The sequence below is a fragment of the Siniperca chuatsi genome, linkage group LG19 (assembly GCF_020085105.1).
Source record: "Siniperca chuatsi isolate FFG_IHB_CAS linkage group LG19, ASM2008510v1, whole genome shotgun sequence".
Classification (NCBI taxonomy): domain Eukaryota; kingdom Metazoa; phylum Chordata; class Actinopteri; order Centrarchiformes; family Sinipercidae; genus Siniperca; species Siniperca chuatsi.
Genome location: NC_058060.1, coordinates 5981857 through 5998280, shown reverse-complemented (window position 1 = coordinate 5998280; position 16424 = coordinate 5981857). Strand labels below are relative to the sequence as shown.

Here is a 16424-nt window from a genome sequence, read left to right as displayed (position 1 = left end):
GTTTGATGGGCGAGTTCAGAGGATGTGTGTGTCAGAGGTCCGGTGACCAATGCCTGCCCTCCCAGCTGTGACCTTGCCTCTTATATCCAATTGCAGCAGGTTCAGATGCTACTGTACATCCCATGAGTCACCCCCCGCATTTAAAACCCTGCATCTGGGGCTCCACTACCCCCATAAGGCAAAGTATCACTTCACTGAGGACTGTATCACATACTGTTGGACAGAACAAAAAGAAACATAGTGACAAAAAAAGGACAGTGAACACACAAAAACTACTGATTAACAAGCCAAGGACGTTTTATGGCACAAATCCAAAGATTTCCCAAAAACACTTCAAAGGTAAGTGCACCTTTTGTTAATTGTAGTAGAAATTGTAGTAGTGGGATTATAAAAATGTGCATAAATTCAATTCAATTTTGGATTATTTCATCACTCACAATGATAACACATTATAATCAATCTTTTGATTGGTCCTATCATTAGGCTGTAAACCTGCCTGACTTTTATTAGTAAATGTCAGGAAGAATTTCTTCAGCTGTGAATAATGTTGCTTTTTTTATTTTTGAGTCTTCAAGGCTACAGTGATGTTTTAAAATTGATATTATGATGTTTAATTAGAAATTATGAATATTAAAAAACTTGCATCCAAACTTTTTTACAGGAATTTTAAGCACAAGCATTCAGGAGAGGACCATGACATTACTACTGACTCTGCTAGGATTGCAGACAGTGATGGGAATGGGGTGAGTATGATTCAGACCAGTTTAAGCACATTTTGTAGACAGTATAATACGGTATAGAGGCAAGGAAGATGGGAAAGATGCAGAGAGGGACTTTACTTAAGAACATAGTTACTGATGATATTTTAATATAATTCCAATGTATGTGGGGTTTTTTATTTAAATAAAGGACCTAATTGCAGCCTTTTTAAAATATGCTGTATAACTATTTATGATTGCACTAACACATTGCTTACCAACTTTGTCTGTTGCTGTCTTGGTATGTGTTTTGTAATGAGGATCTTTATACAAGTAGAGAGCAGAAGTTCCTTCTTGACCTTAGAATTCAGGACCTTGAACTAAACTTTAGGCAAGTACCTTAGTGAAGTATTAGAGAGGAAATTAAATCTATGTATCATGCTCCAGACACTGGTGTGAACACATGGTGGAGGAGAAAGTGGAGCGAGTCCTGTCCCCACGTCTACAGCATGAAGTGAGCTGTTCTGAGGTGTATCAGTATAACACCCAGGGCTGGAGGCTAGATGTGGACAGGATGCGTGTCAAGCATGGGGATGATGATGGCATCGCACTATACTACAAACAACAGGGCCCCAAGGCATCCTGTTTCTTGTATAAGTAAGTGAAAAGTTGTGTAATTGTCAGTCTGTTGTCCGTTGTTGACTTGGATACTGTTAGAAACAATGAATACGTACAGTACTGTGAATATATTGACTTTTCACCTGATGTGTCTGTCGATCTCAGACCCCCAGAGATGGAGAGCCAGATGGTGAACAAGACAGTGAGGGCATGCTGTGAGGGCTGGGGCGGACCACACTGCTCTGAGGGTGAGGACAAGAAACCAACAAATCATTTCTATGTACAGTATGCATGCATCATGCATATTTTACATATGAAATGAAACATTGCACAAGCAATACTTCATGATTTAAAATACCACAAATTTGCTGATACGGTGGAAAATTACTGTAATGAGTAAAACTTTAAAAAATAACCAATCTGAACTTTTGTGTGTGATATATTTAAACTTATAAAGCAAACGGACATTAGTTGCACAGCAAAATGTTGTTATTTTATTATCCAGTTTGATTTCTTTCTGTTTAATGTTTTAATATTTATATTGCATGCATATTTTCCAAAGTTTGGTTGTTGATTTATTTGTTTTGTCATTCCAAATTAAGTACTACTGTAAATGTATTACTCAATGAAGAATAGCAGTGTATGACATTCTTACTTGTCTTATCTGTTTCTTTATTCCCTTGTGTAATCAAAGGTTGTTGCCCAAGCCCAAAGCTCAAACTTATTTTAATTTTATCACTTATAAGAAATGATTACAAAACACTAAAAAACACTTTAAATTAACCAAAGTAGAATAGAAAACAACCTAACAATGATTTTTCAATGGTTTCTTTCAAGATCCAAAACTTTCACCAGCTATTCTGAATTTAATGAAACACACCTCTCACTATTTGTCATTTTAAAGCTCTAAATACAGTGACTATACCAGGATTTCAATTTGCAGTCCCATTTTCTTCTCAATTTTTTTTCATTCTCCTTCTCCCTAACCATTTCCCCCTCCATTTACTTCCTTCATCCTTTTTCTAACATTTTCCTCTTCCTCCCAGGTGTGGGTGTGCGTGGCCAGTGTTACTCTACGTGGAGTTGTGAGGAGTTCCCTGGAGTTCATAATTCCTCCCTTATGCGTATGGAGCAGTGCTGCAGCAGCCTGTGGGGGCTGAGCTGGAAGAATGCCTCTGACCAGACCTGCTTGTCTTGCACCTACACTCTCCTTCCTGGTTCGAGAACATGCACACACATATGCACATACACATACTAGACCTACCTATCTGTTTTGGATGTAGTTCAAGCATTAATTTCTGACATGTACTTAATGTATTTATCTTTTTCTCAAAATACGTCCAAATTTCTCTTTTAAATATTTACATTTTATTTATGCACTGAGAAGTCTGCAGTTGCTCACTGCTTGTATTTCATATGACAACATCACATGAGGGATAAATTACACACACTACCTCTCCCTCCTCTCCAGACTCCCAGTCTTCCCCTTTGGTACGTGGTGGTCTGTTGGGTAGTGTCAGGATGCCTCAAAGCTTAGCCACCTGCATGTCCTGGGGTGGAGCCCACTATCGCACTTTTGACAGGAAGCACTTCCACTTCCAGGGAAGCTGCACTTACCTGCTGGCCTCATCTACTGATGGCACCTGGGCAGTCTACATCAGTACAGTCTGTGACGGGAGAGGAGACTGCCGTAAGGTGAGAAATATGACGACGATGATGATGGTGAAGCGGTATTATTAGTGGCATATTCTTGTACTTACTATACTTACTACCACTAGCCATAATGTAGCACTAGATAATATAATTAAACAATTGTACATTGTAGAGCTTAGCTGGGTGCCATTGAAAGCCAGTTTGGCCTGTGGCTTTGATGTGCTAATGCACAATAAAAAAGGCTGTTTGTTAGAAAAGCACTGATGGAAATGTCTGCTGGTTTTGTATGTGTGTACATACATGTTAATGTGTCTGTGGCCCTCTGCTTTCAGGCTTTGAGGATGATGCTGGGTCTAGATTTGGTTTCAATTCATCACAGGAACTTAACGCTGAACAACCTCCCTGTTTCAAATGGAGAACCACTCTTTCAAAATGGTAAACTATTTTCAGCATTCAGTAAAGCTTTCTCTTAGTTCCATTTCTTGTCTGATATTGTTAATTGGGCAATATGACACTTGGTTAAAATAAGATAAGATCCTCCTTAAATCAAAAATCTATATTTTAAACATTTTAGTTCTTAATAAATTGATATTTAAATTCAAGCGTCTTGTTGCATAATTTTACCTGTTTCTCTAATACTCTTTTATATGTAGCACATCTTATTGGAAGGTAGACCAACAGATCTAGGTCTGTGTATATGTACAGTGGTGTGAAAAAGTGTTTGCCCCCTTCCTGATTTCTTTCTTTTTTGCATGTTTGTCACACTTAAATGTTTCAGATCATCAAACAAATTTAAACATTAAACAAACTTGTTTGAAACATGCAAACAAGTGTGACAAAAATGCAAAAAAATAAGAAATCAGGAAGGGGGCAAACACTTTTGCACACCACTGTATGTCTGTTGCATCTATTGGGTCAATACAGAAGATCTTATAAATCTAACAAATAACAAACATAAGAAAATGTGTCATCTATTCGAGAGTACAGTGTAAAATACAGTATGTTTTTATGTGAATCCATATTTGTTTCCAATTTACATACAAGCAGAACATCATTTGGTGTATATGTACTTGCAATAATTAGCTACATTTTTACATTATCTCCTGATTCCTTATATCCATTGACTAAGTAATTGGATGGATGGATGGTTAGATGGATGTGCATACTGGGTGATAGCTTTCTTTGCCTCAACTAGAAATATTATTCAGTGACCTTACAAAATGAAATGTTGTTGATCCGAAATATTGCGCAGAAAAGTAGAAACTTGCAACAAAACAACCAGGTTTTTTTTTTTTTTTTTTTTTTTTAACTTCTTACAGGAGTGAGTGTTCATTGGCTCGGGGACTTTGTGTTTGTGGAGAGCGGCCTGGGGGTGAGAGTGAAGTTTGACCTGACCAACACAGTCTACCTGACAGTGACCGCTGAGCACCTGGCAGCCACCAGGGGGCTCTGTGGAGTCTACAACAACAATGCTGATGGTGAGTAAAGTGCAAGTGAGAATAGATGTAAGCGCACTCATATACATACACACTCACACACACACTCAGAGTCACCATATAGTCAGGTACTGCTTTTTACTTTCTCGACCCAAGGTTATTTGTTCCCCATTTTCTCTGGATATCACTTAGCTTACCCTAACTTTTTTTTAGTTTAAAGTTTAAATGCTCACATACCTTTGCAATGCATTAGTAACCTATTTGTGTCTTGGTGCCATAGATGATTTCACCACAATGGGTGGAACTGTGTCTCAGTATGCTGCCAGCTTCGGCAACTCATGGAAAGTTCCTGACCAGCAGAATGAAGTACTGCACTGCATACACTGAATGAGTATTTCACTTTTTTGCAACATTATGGCTTTTTGTTACCACTATTATTTTTCTTTTTGAGACACTTACATGAGATATTTGTGCTCTCTGAATACACGCTGAAAGCGACGACATCATTTTGTTGCTAATATGATCCAAAATGTCAGCTACCAACAAAAAGGAAAAATATCAACAAACTATGTACATATACAGATACATAGTTTTAGTTTAGTTTTGCAGTTGTGTTTGGTGTGAATGCAGAGTTCGGTGACACTTCTACTGTATTTAAAATAAATGGCAAAGTGTATTTATGAGATGCACCCTCGGTAATTGAGTCTCTCTGTGTCCCATGCTTCCCTCAGGGCTGCAGCGATGCGGCAGAGCTCGGTCACAGCTGTGATGTCTCAGGAGACCCGGCCTTACGCAGGCAGGCAGAGTCAATGTGTTACCGACTGCTGGGAAACCCCTTCACACACTGCCACCCCCGGGTCAGACACCCCTGATATGCATCACAGTCACGTGGCATTACCAATTTTTGCTAACTCTTTGTTCATCAATTGATGGTAGTCCCTTTGGAGACTATTGAATTGTAACGACTACATGGAAAGCACTAAGTAGCAGAATGAATTAATAGTTTTAGTTTAACTTACATTTAACATTGCCTAGGAATCTTTTTGAAATCACTCTGGCATTATCTTACACATGAATGTAGGAGAGTAATACAATTTTGGTTAATTATTTATGATTTAAGATATGGCTATTTCTCTATAGTCTACCTCTCTCTGGCTTTACTTGTCACTCATTAATGCTGCACTCATTATATATATGATAACATATTGTAGTGCATAATGTTCATGCATTTTGTCATGCCTGTTTTGTTTATAATTGCACACAAAAATTAATTCTGTATCTCAGTAAGCCTACGTAATCAATATTGTGCATTTCTGTTGATTAAAGCCACATTCATGCGCATGGATTTGTATATTTCTGACTTTGGAGACTTGTGGTTGTATCAAAATTATTTTTGCATGCTCTTTGATGCAGGTTTACTGTTGAATAACCCCGAAGTGACAAGTTTGTGTCTTTGTGTCTTTCAGTTGGACCCAGCAGTGTACATAGACACCTGTCTCTACCTGTACTGTAGCCTGCCACCCAAAGAGAGGGATTCGGCAGTGTGTGAAACCCTGGCCAGCTATGCCCGAGAGTGTGCCCAGCAGCACGTCATCATAATGTGGAGGACAGCTGCCCTATGTGGTAATGAAATGATTTTAGTATCCTGCTGACTGAGTGAGCAAAGGGCTTCAGACCTGTGATGCTGTGATTTTAGATTAGACACATGACATAAATGATCATTGCCTGATAATGTAGTTGAGAGCAGGGCCTCCTTTGAAAACTCTTCCTTGTTGGTGAGTTCATGGAAGTTCCTATTTTAGTTACTAAAATTTAGAATCTGCTGCAGAATATCATTGCATTCAAAAGCTGCATTGTTGCAGAATCCAACCTGGAAGACAAACAATAAGAAAACATGTATGGGTGCAGTAAAAAAACACAATTTGGTATTGTCTCTCTGTAAGCAATCACAGTCTTCAGACCTTTCAGCAGGAATATATGATGCTAAGACATGCAAAACCACTAGCATGGTCCTTTAACTCTGTCTTTCCAGATCGTGTCTGTCCCAGAGGTCAGGTGTTTTCGGACTGTGTCTCCTCCTGTCCACCCAGCTGTGCATCTCCCCAGCCCCTTGGGCCTGCTGCAGCCATGAGACAGTGCAGGGAGGAGTGTGTAGGGGGCTGTGAGTGTCCGCAGGGCCTCTACCTTCACCAGGGACTCTGTCTAAAAAGAGACGATTGTCCTTGTTTCCATCGCAGACGCACCTACCAGTCAGGGGACAGGATACAGCAGAGATGCAACACCTGGTAAGGGGAAACTGTTTGTGTGTTTCCTAAGTCTCGTTTTCCTCTATATCTTTCGCCCATTCTTCTCTTTCTGAGTCTCCTTCCTTCTTTTTACTTTTTCACTCTTAATCCTCCCAGTGTGTGCAGAGCAGGCCAGTGGCAGTGTGCTGGGGAGAAGTGCGCAGCCCAGTGCAGCCTGATGGGGGTGCTACAGGTGACCACCTTTGACAAAAAGAAGTATTCATTACAGGGAGGAGACTGTCCCTTCACTGCTGTCGAGGTGAGATGCATAAAATGCAACCATGCACACAGTTACATACCCTATGAGATGCATTTGTGTGTGTGGCAGCCACTTCTCTTTTGTGATTATGTTATGTCTGTGTTCAGGACTTTGTTGACAGGAAGCTAGTGGTGAGTGTGCGCTGTGGAGAGTGCACAGCAGGAGGAGGAGGAGGCCTGGGTTGTCTAATTGAGATGTCAGTCACAGCACTCCGCACCACGGTCACCATCACAGACACTGGTTAGTTAGTTATACACTCTGACCTGACTACAAATGCCTGTCAGTACTGCAGACATAAGTTATCATTTATCACTTTGACAGTGGGGACAGTAAACTTGACTAACATTAAAGATCCTATGTCTAGAATATTTTTTAATCATAGCATCTTTAAACTGATTCTGATGGCATAACTTTCTGTTCGTACAGAAATGAAATTATTCCGGTGAAAAGTCTCCATGTTGTTTTTGCCCATTAATTTTCAGTATTCCCCGGACAACCCATTCTCATTCCCAGGTCGTCAAATACCTATGTTTTGTCATGCCCCTTGGCATCTCATACAGACGCACATGGTACACTTAACCTCTGTATAGGCCTTTCTCATTTCTCAGTTTGTACCCCCTCGATTCCTCTCCTCGCTCCTCCATAGTGTCGTAGTCCCTCCCACCAGAGATACAGTCATCCTTTGGTCTTTTATTTAACACACACACACACACACACACACACACAGTATATAGCCTTTATATATTTTATTGTGTGAAGGACTACAAATGGCAGGAGGGCAGAGGACAGAGGAGCGAGGAGAAGAGGAGGCACAAAATTGAGAAATAAGAAGGGCCCTATGAGGTGCACTGGGCTTTCAATTAACTCCAATGTAAACCAGAGGAACTACTCTGGCCGTCCATTCACTCCAATATTAACCTGGCCGCGGTGATATAAGACGCTGTGAGCACCACTCCCATTCGAGAACTGAGGACCTGCTTCCCGGAAGTATTTTCCTCACTGTTAATTCCCATGTTAAGGTTTTCTTTCAATGATATCCTCAACATTTCTCAAAATTAAAACACCAAAAGTGGTCTAAGTGATAATTCAACAACACGATAGGTTAATGTTACGGCCATCAGTTTAGATTATTTCTCCTTCAATTCTGAGAAATCAAGTTTTTTCATCCTATTCGTTTCTTTTAGCCTGCGACCACATCATGTGACTGCCAAGTTTCTTTTGTGAAAACCAAAGTGATGGACATTCCTTTTATTCTTAGTTGAAAATACAGTATTTTAAGATAGTTTCTGCATTAATATACGTTTTGACAACATTTATAGCGAGAAATGTGCATTTTATTCTCATAATCTTTGCTCAATGAATGTATATGATCCTTAGTTTTGTTAGTTATTACGAAGATTCTCTCAGGTCTCAGATCGTTGCTATGGTGGTTACTATGCACGCTGCTTCGCGCACTTATGTTGTGTGTGGGCTTGGCGTGTTGGCTGTCTCCTGTCAGTGGGCTTCATTCCATTTCAAATTGCTACCAGTCGGCCGTAACCTGAATCCAAACGCCACTATCTCTGTTTAGAAAATGCGTTTTATAGCCTGTGATTGTAAAGTTGGTCATTTAATTTTATATTTCCAAGAATATGTGGCTGAGGATATTTAATTATGAAATCACCTTTTTAAGAAGGGGTTATCAAACTGGACTTTACCTTTCACATCCCTCATTTAATCCCTGCACTTGTCATGTTCATATATTTCATCAAACTGGACTTTATATTGCTTTTGTCATTGCATTCAACCTCCACTGTTACATAATTTCATTATTTATGCACATGTCATTTAATTTTTGCTCTTGTCACTTATATATATTTCATACACTTAATTTCTTTGTCCATAGCACAGTCCATATTTCCTTTGCACAGTCAATATTTCATTAAAAAAAAAAATCCCCCTCTCACCCAGAGGCCTGGGAGTTTGAGGGTTCTGCACAGTGTTCACACTGTTCCTAGGACTGCACTCTTCTAGACAGAGACTTCAAATGTTGTACCTGGAATCTGCTGGAGCCACTCCCCCAGTTTGGGGGTCACTGCCCCCAGTGCTCCCAATTACCCCTAGCACCACTGTTGCTTTTATTCTCCACCTCCATCTTTTCTTGCTTCTCTTGGTAATCGTTATTGTTGTAATTGGGAGTGCCAGGTGTCCAGCTTGGTCATGATCGTCAATCTCAGGGCTTGTTATTGGGGCTTGGCACCCAATCTCGGAGTGTGGGGATGATGATGATATCTTCCCCCTGACCTGTCATCCTGGCTCTCCCTTGCCGTAGCATGTTTGTTGTACCTCATCAATCAGTTGTAATAGCAGTTGGCACTTGCGGATGTTAGAATACTGAGCTAGGAGTTGTTTCTTGTCAGTGTAGATGTTGGGTTACGAAGCATCCGTATAGCCACTCTCACTGGGGTTGCTTGTATAGTAGCATTCTAACAGTTCCATATTTTCTGCTCTAGTCCATGAATGTCTTGTTCCAGTAGATCAGTAGATCATTAAACTATTATTGTTGAATTATTGAGGACACTTTCATGTTTTTGTGTGGGGAAATGTTGAGGATATCGTTTAAAGAAAACCTTAACATTGGATTTAACAGTGAGGAAAATACTTCCAGATCCTCGGTTCTCCAATGGGCCTGATGCTCACAGCGTCTTATAGCGCCACAGGTTAATATTGGAGTGAATGGACGACCGGAGCAGTTCCTCTGAGTGTCTAATATTGCCACAAATGGTTTACATTGGAGTTAATTGAAAGTCCGGTGCTTCTCATACACACTATAAAGGGTACCTTGTGCGTCACACGCCAAGGGGCGTGACAAAACATCAGTATTTGACGACGGAATGAGAACAGGTTGCCCTGGAACAGATCTGTGGATGGGAGAAGGTGTCCTCAAATTTGAAGCTTCACAGATATTTTTTTTCAATTACCAGTGGGTAAAATGATTTATGTCTAATGGTCACTTGTAGTGACACAACAGCAGTTCCCCTCAGTTCTGTGAAGCTTTTTTTTAGCATCTTTCAGCTCATTGTTTTGATTTTAAGTCCCACAACTTAAAAAGAAAACTCTGATAAACCCATTGTAAATGGCAGACAGACAAAATTAATGACTAGTTGTTGAACATAGGGGAACATTTAGCTAAAAAGCCAGATATTTCTCTTAGGAGTTGATGGAGGGCAAAACAGAGCTAAAAGAGAGTGAATTTTGATAATGTTGCTGTGATTGTTGGATGTGCAAATGCCCCCAAGGGCAGTGGAGCAAGTTGGCTGAAAAAAAAGTAAAATAATGCTGCTTTAAACCTAATCTAGAGGTGAATGTACATCAATTTACATCCAAAAATGATTTCTCAACTGAACTACTTTTGTATTTTTATATCAGTAACTTAGCTTTAAGATTAAGTTAGCTTTTTGTTTGTAGAAAATCTGAGAATCTGAGTGATGCAGTCAACCTGAAGTCATAAACTTTTCAAATTCAACACACAGGGGCTTTAAGTTCTTTTGAAAAACACATTTAATTTAAAGAATGACTATAAGTAATAATAACTATAGTATAATAACTATACTATTACATTTCACTGTGATTGTACCTTGTATGATTACTATTATTGTGACAAATGAAGTTGATTGACTTGATTGATTGATTAAGTTACCGGCTAGGACTTCTAAAAAATATCCTTTCTATTGTGAGAATTTGTTTTTTTGAATGTGTTCACAGCCTTCAGATTGCTTACAGGTGGCATTGTTACTTCCAGGTACAGTGACATTGAATGGCCAGAGGGAGCTATTGCCTGTGGTGACGGAGGACCTCGTTGTGCGTAGGGCCTCCTCTTCATTTATCCTCATCCAGACTTTTGGAGCCCACCTGCTCTGGCACCTAGATGGACCTTTGGTCATCATCACCCTGCAACCTGGCTTTGCAAACAAGGTGACCTTCACACATCATATGGTTCTTTCACTTTGGCGTTTTTGAGTTCCTTATTGGTTCAAACTGAATTTTAAGTGTAGAACTTGCGCATGTGCCATTTTGAGTTTCCAGACATGCTGCACTATATTTAACTATATCAGGGGAGGGATGCAAAATGGCCATAAAATTAAGTTCTATGATCAAAACAAAAGTCACAGAAACTTCAGATCTACCAGTGTGTGGAAATGTTCCTTTGTTTAGCTGAAAAGTGTACATGCTGTATTCAAGGTGCGTGGCCTGTGTGGAACGCTGACCTGGAACCAGCATGATGACTTTACCACCCCAGAAGGAGACGTGGAGAACAGTGTGTCATCATTTGCAGGAAAATTCACAACAGAGCACTGTACTCTACCTAGAGGAGCTCCATCTGATCCCTGCACCACATATACCCAGAGGAGACAGTACGCAGAGACAGTGTGCTCTGTCATACACAGCCCCATCTTTCAGGTAGTTTGCATTGAGTGTGTTAAATCTCCTACTGTCTCAGGAGTGAGTTCATCTTTTTCTGTCTCCCTCTCTTTTATTCACACATGCTCCTACCTGTCTGATTTTGTAGGTGTGTCATGACGTGGTGGAGAGGGAGCCCTATTTCCGTCTCTGTCTGTCGGAGGTTTGTGGCTGCGTTCCACAGAGGGTCTGTCACTGCACCATTCTCACTGCCTACTCCCGACAATGCGCTCAGGAGGGCATAGCCGTCCATTGGCACAATAAGACCTTCTGCCGTAAGTAGGGAGGCCATTGGTTGAGTGGTGTTTCAGGATGTTCATTACTGGTTACTAAGGTAATATGGAGTATGTAGAAATGTCCAAAGTATTTGTGTGTTCTTCTTAGGAAAATCAGGGGAAGGAACTACAGATTGGTCTTCTACTGGTCATCATTGCATTCATTTTATTTGTTTGTTCATTCATCTGTCCTGTAATCTCAGACACCATTGATAGGATTATGATTGGTCCAAGATACAACAAATACAGCATGCAACTGTGGCTTTTTACTCAGGTGTGGAGTCACATGACTTGGACCCAAGTCAGACATCAGACACAAAAAAGACTCACAGTATAACTTGACTTTGACTTTAACATCACTAACTTGTGACTTCACTTGGCTTGAGCCTCATCACTTGAAATATTTTATCCCCTCCAGTCTTTGGTGGCACCAGCAGCAAATCCAGAAACAGCTCAGACATCCAGACCAGTGTTCAGTTTGTTGGCCTAGTGTTCAGTTTGTTGGCCTAGTGAAGTCCAATGGGGAATTGATCTCTTTTGTTGAGGAAAGGAGGCTTAAAGCTAATGAGTCTGCCTGTATTGTTTAGCTGTTTTAACAATGTTGGCAGCAGTATATTAAATCTAAGTTTCAATTAGGAATTTGTGCCCATGTGCACCCTCTCATGTGGTAATTACAAAAACATATGCCCCAGAATGGAAACTTTTTGCTAGAGCAAAAACTGAGAAACCCATAACAGAATTTAGTGTCCTTTAGGTTTTAACTTTTAAAGCAATAATTGCAAACTGTACCAACCTGCTATGCTGCCTTTTTCAAAACCTTTCCTCCTCTCCTGTCTTCCCAGCTGTCCAGTGTTCGGGGGGTCAGGTGTATCAGGAATGTGGTCGTGCCTGTGGAGGATCCTGTTCAGAGGGCTGGAGCTGCGATGATGGTGGTGGAATTGGTCTCAGGATGTGTGTTCCAGGTTGCCAATGCCCACCAGGACTAGTGCAGGACCACCAGGGCCAGTGTGTGCCCATCAATATGTGTCCCTGTGTGCAAGGAGACAAGACGTACCTGCCTGGGTCTGTTATTCAGAACAACTGTAATACCTGGTATGTAGTAGGGAAGAACTTGCGGCTAGGATATCACAAATTTGTTCAAATCTGGTACTTCCTGGCTAAAATACTCAACTTCTTACTGACACATTTTTGCTACACATTTTCTTTTTGATCATTTTGACTGACACTGTACATATTAGGTTCAAAATATTTGTTCAATCAGGTTTTGCTGGAAATATGATCCAACTTACTTGGTACAATCAAAATATAAAAAGCCAAACTGAAAATACAAGTATAACCAAACCACAACCAAAAGTTTTCTAGTTGCTATTTAGTTCAGCTCATGTCACAGAACCTTTGACTCTTAATGGAAGAATTTCACTTAAGTTAAATATTAACATCACTGCACAGATGCAATATTCTTGCAACAAGGACAGCAGACATACTAAACCTGAGAGAGGTTAATTCAGCGCAAGCCAATTGCATAGATGATACTTTTACAGCACATCATAAAAACAGCCCTTTCTCTTTTATGGCTATCTTCATGCTGCTTTTATCATGTGGCAGTTGTGATAAAGAATCAGAGGGAGTAAGCATGTTTTCTCCATTGTCGGTAGAGCACAGCTTTGATGCAGCTACAATGTAATAGTGGTACAGTTTCATGAGTATGGTTATGGTATTTTTCTGGGAGCCTTGATCCCATGGGGTGACTAAATCTACTCAGATCAAGTGCTGATAAAGTCTTAAATCCCTGAAATAGATAGTTTCAATAGTATTCAATAGTTTTATTGAATATCCAATATAGTCTGCTAAGCACTAACAAATCGTGTTTCTCGCTGTTTGCTTTTGAGGACAATATGGAATACCAGGGGTCATTGTGACAGAGCGTGTTTGTGTGCTATTGTTTCATAATAACATAAGTGAATGATAATTTTTTGTCCTTGAAATTTCCAACTTGGTTCCCCTCCTAATGGTAGCATTCAGAGTAATTTGAATGATGCTATAATCACATAAAAAGTCTACAATTAATAGCTTTAAGCTGAATCCCTACTTAAAGAAATTCCAGCCTTTCGTGAGTGTAATGAGAGTAATGTGTGTTTGAATGACATGCAAACTGCATATGTATATGAGAGCATGTTATATCCAGTGAGTCCCTGGTGGTGCAAGAGCTCTGATGAAATCACTCTATGTTCCTGCTCCCTGATACAGGATAGGTTGATTTCATTGTATCTCTTCACCACATAACCACAGTTATCATCACTCTATGGGTGTGAGTCATCTATTAATGACTGGGTCAGAGCAGTCACAGTAGTACCAGAAAGCTACTGATTAATTTGTTTCTCTCTGATTTTATCATGTGTGTGGCTGCGCATTGTCCTATTTGTTCGTGACTCATTTTAATTGTGTTGTAACTGCTGAGATGTGTCCCTGCACTGACCATTGACCCGATTAATTGTTATGAGGAAATGTGAACTTTGGATGGGATAATTATTACACTGATATAGAATATGACGTACAGTACATTAGAACAGTAAGTATTCACCTTGAATGACAAGCCTTAGCTGTTGAGACCAGTGAAATAATTTTCATCACACCTCATAGCACATTTTGTTGTTACAATTCACAGCTACTCTTTAGAGTTTAGTAACTGTAAAATGAAACTTTATTTGATCCATAGTAAACTCGCTTTAGCCAGCAGAGAATCTGTGTCACGCTCAAGGGTACTTTTGCATGATTGAGCTCTAGATTTCTATAACTGCTGTGCCAACCTGCCTCCATTGACTGCAGTTATTCCACTTGTGTTATTTATTGACTAATGATATTTCAATACAAAGCTTGGTTTTTGCTGAAACATGGTCATTCATTACAAGCTTTAAATAAGAAACCCTAGCCCTATTTCTAGGGAACAAAACGAGTAACATACCCAAAATGAATCAGCAATAGCTCCTCAACCATAAGGCCTATATGCATATATCTGGTCTCCTCTGATAGATAATAAGCTCAAGAATATGAATCCATTGTAAAGTAAACCTATTTCTATTACCATTCCAGAGTAAATGGAGATGAAATAAAGAAAAAAAATAAGATTTTCATCCTCGCCTAATATAAAACCTAAATTTCAAAGCAATATAACCATCATAACAAGGGTCCAGTGGCTAATAATGCAGCTGGATGTATTCTCCTCCTGCTTGACTACAAAAGTAATTGTAAATGTGATGAAAATACACTTAAATACAACATTTATGACACAATTAATAAATATATACTTAAGCGGTCTCCATGTTTTGGCCATGTTTACTGTTTACTTTTTGACCGTTTAGGGACTTTTACTTCAAAACACTATTTATTTCCATATAGCCATGTTACAAATAACATAAATGTCCCTAAAACATTGAAATATATTACACAATAAATATTGATCAATATTCATATGTGACTCCAGCACTCCATGCTATACAGGCAGATAAATGAATAATAGAAAAGCCTAGAGTCAAGCAGGACATATCTATTGATTCTTCTATGCCAGACAAACAGGATGAAATTAGTTTGGTTGATGTCAGTACTTGATTCAGCCACCATATGGAGACATAGACCATGTAATCGCATGGAAGGCTGAGGCTACCATCCGCAATCCTTCTCCATGCAATGCAAATGTATACAAACTGGCTGAAATGGATTCAAGACGGCACAGGGACATTGGAGAAGTGATTATTGTTGGATTTAGCTAGGCGATCAAACACAACTTTTGTTTACAAAAACAGCAAAGATAAGACACAATTCGTAGTTGTAAATGTACTAAGTAAGTATTTCCTCTAAGGCTTTGCTGTGAGTTTTGGTGGTACAGTTATATGATTTATACTGTTGTAATTTCTGGAGTCTCAGTGTTAATTTGGGGGGTCGCTGTTTGTGTCAATAGCATGAAATAAAAGATATTAATAGTGCTGTTTTCAGACAAACAGGCAAGCAGAGACTGCTTTTTGCTACTTTCAGTCAGTTGCTTGCTGTTTGACTGGTGTTTCATTTAGGTAAAAATGGTTAACATCAGCTTTTAACCGAGCTTATGTAGGTATTCATGTTAATCACGCTGCTGCCCCCGATACTGGGGGCGCTCGGGTTTAAGGAGCTTTTCATGTCCACCTGACACTAACTATAAAATTAATTCCTTTCAGTGGATGTCAATTCTGATTCTGCTCACTCTCCTCTTACCTTCACAGTGTGTGTGAGCAGGGGCGGTTTAACTGCACTCAGGAGCGCTGTGAGGAGGTGAACCAGTGTCCGGGCTCTCTGGTCTACTCTCCACGCTCCTGCCTTCTCACCTGCTCCAGCCTGGACCCTCCTGGTCAACAGCAGGGGTCCAGTGTTGCACAGTCGAGCTGCAGAGAGCCCCTGTCTGGCTGTGTGTGTCCCCAGGGCTTTGTACTACTAGTGGGTGAAAACTCAAATTTAGTTTTCTGAGTGGATATAGGAAAAAGGATATCTTTTTGAAAAGTAAAATGTTAAGACTACAGACCTTTTTCACAGCAGTCATTTTGACTTGTCATATCAGGTAGAGCACAGGTGTAGTTCATATCATTAACAGTGGCTCTCTTCCATTGCAGTGTTCTAGTAAGCCATACAGTGAATCAATACCAAGACCCTGCAGCTGGTAAAGCTAAATATAATGCAGTCACTATTAATGTAATAAGTTCCACCTGTGGTTCTCCTGATTTCCCCCAGGAAGT

General features: G+C 39.9%; 1 protein-coding gene and 1 long non-coding RNA gene across 4 annotated transcripts in view; one reads left to right on the top strand and one right to left on the bottom strand.

Annotated features, from left to right (window-relative positions):
- Positions 1-183: 183 nt before the first annotated feature.
- Positions 184-16424, top strand: part of sspo (SCO-spondin) — a 108289-nt gene continuing 92048 nt past the window's right edge. For 2 of the 3 annotated variants that reach the window (XM_044176369.1, XM_044176368.1), the window contains exons 1-19: positions 184-339; positions 662-743; positions 1146-1355; positions 1482-1564; positions 2363-2533; positions 2788-3011; positions 3302-3404; positions 4289-4447; positions 4686-4771; positions 5137-5262; positions 5872-6028; positions 6438-6690; positions 6808-6949; positions 7057-7189; positions 10731-10903; positions 11171-11389; positions 11499-11664; positions 12507-12756; positions 15918-16128. In XM_044176369.1, coding sequence (XP_044032304.1) covers positions 694-743; positions 1146-1355; positions 1482-1564; positions 2363-2533; positions 2788-3011; positions 3302-3404; positions 4289-4447; positions 4686-4771; positions 5137-5262; positions 5872-6028; positions 6438-6690; positions 6808-6949; positions 7057-7189; positions 10731-10903; positions 11171-11389; positions 11499-11664; positions 12507-12756; positions 15918-16128 — 2916 coding nt within the window. In that variant the 5' untranslated portion in view covers positions 184-339; positions 662-693. Of the gene's footprint in view, positions 340-661; positions 744-1145; positions 1356-1481; positions 1565-2362; positions 2534-2787; positions 3012-3301; positions 3405-4288; positions 4448-4685; positions 4797-5136; positions 5263-5871; positions 6029-6437; positions 6691-6807; positions 6950-7056; positions 7190-10730; positions 10904-11170; positions 11390-11498; positions 11665-12506; positions 12757-15917; positions 16129-16424 lie in introns of those variants that run through there. The other variant, XM_044176370.1, reaches the window with a different exon arrangement.
- On the bottom strand, positions 12608-16306 carry LOC122866587. The gene is made up of 3 exons (XR_006375757.1): positions 16214-16306; positions 15910-16125; positions 12608-12693 (listed from the first exon to the last, which is right to left on the bottom strand). It is a non-coding gene; the product is annotated as an uncharacterized LOC122866587 (long non-coding RNA).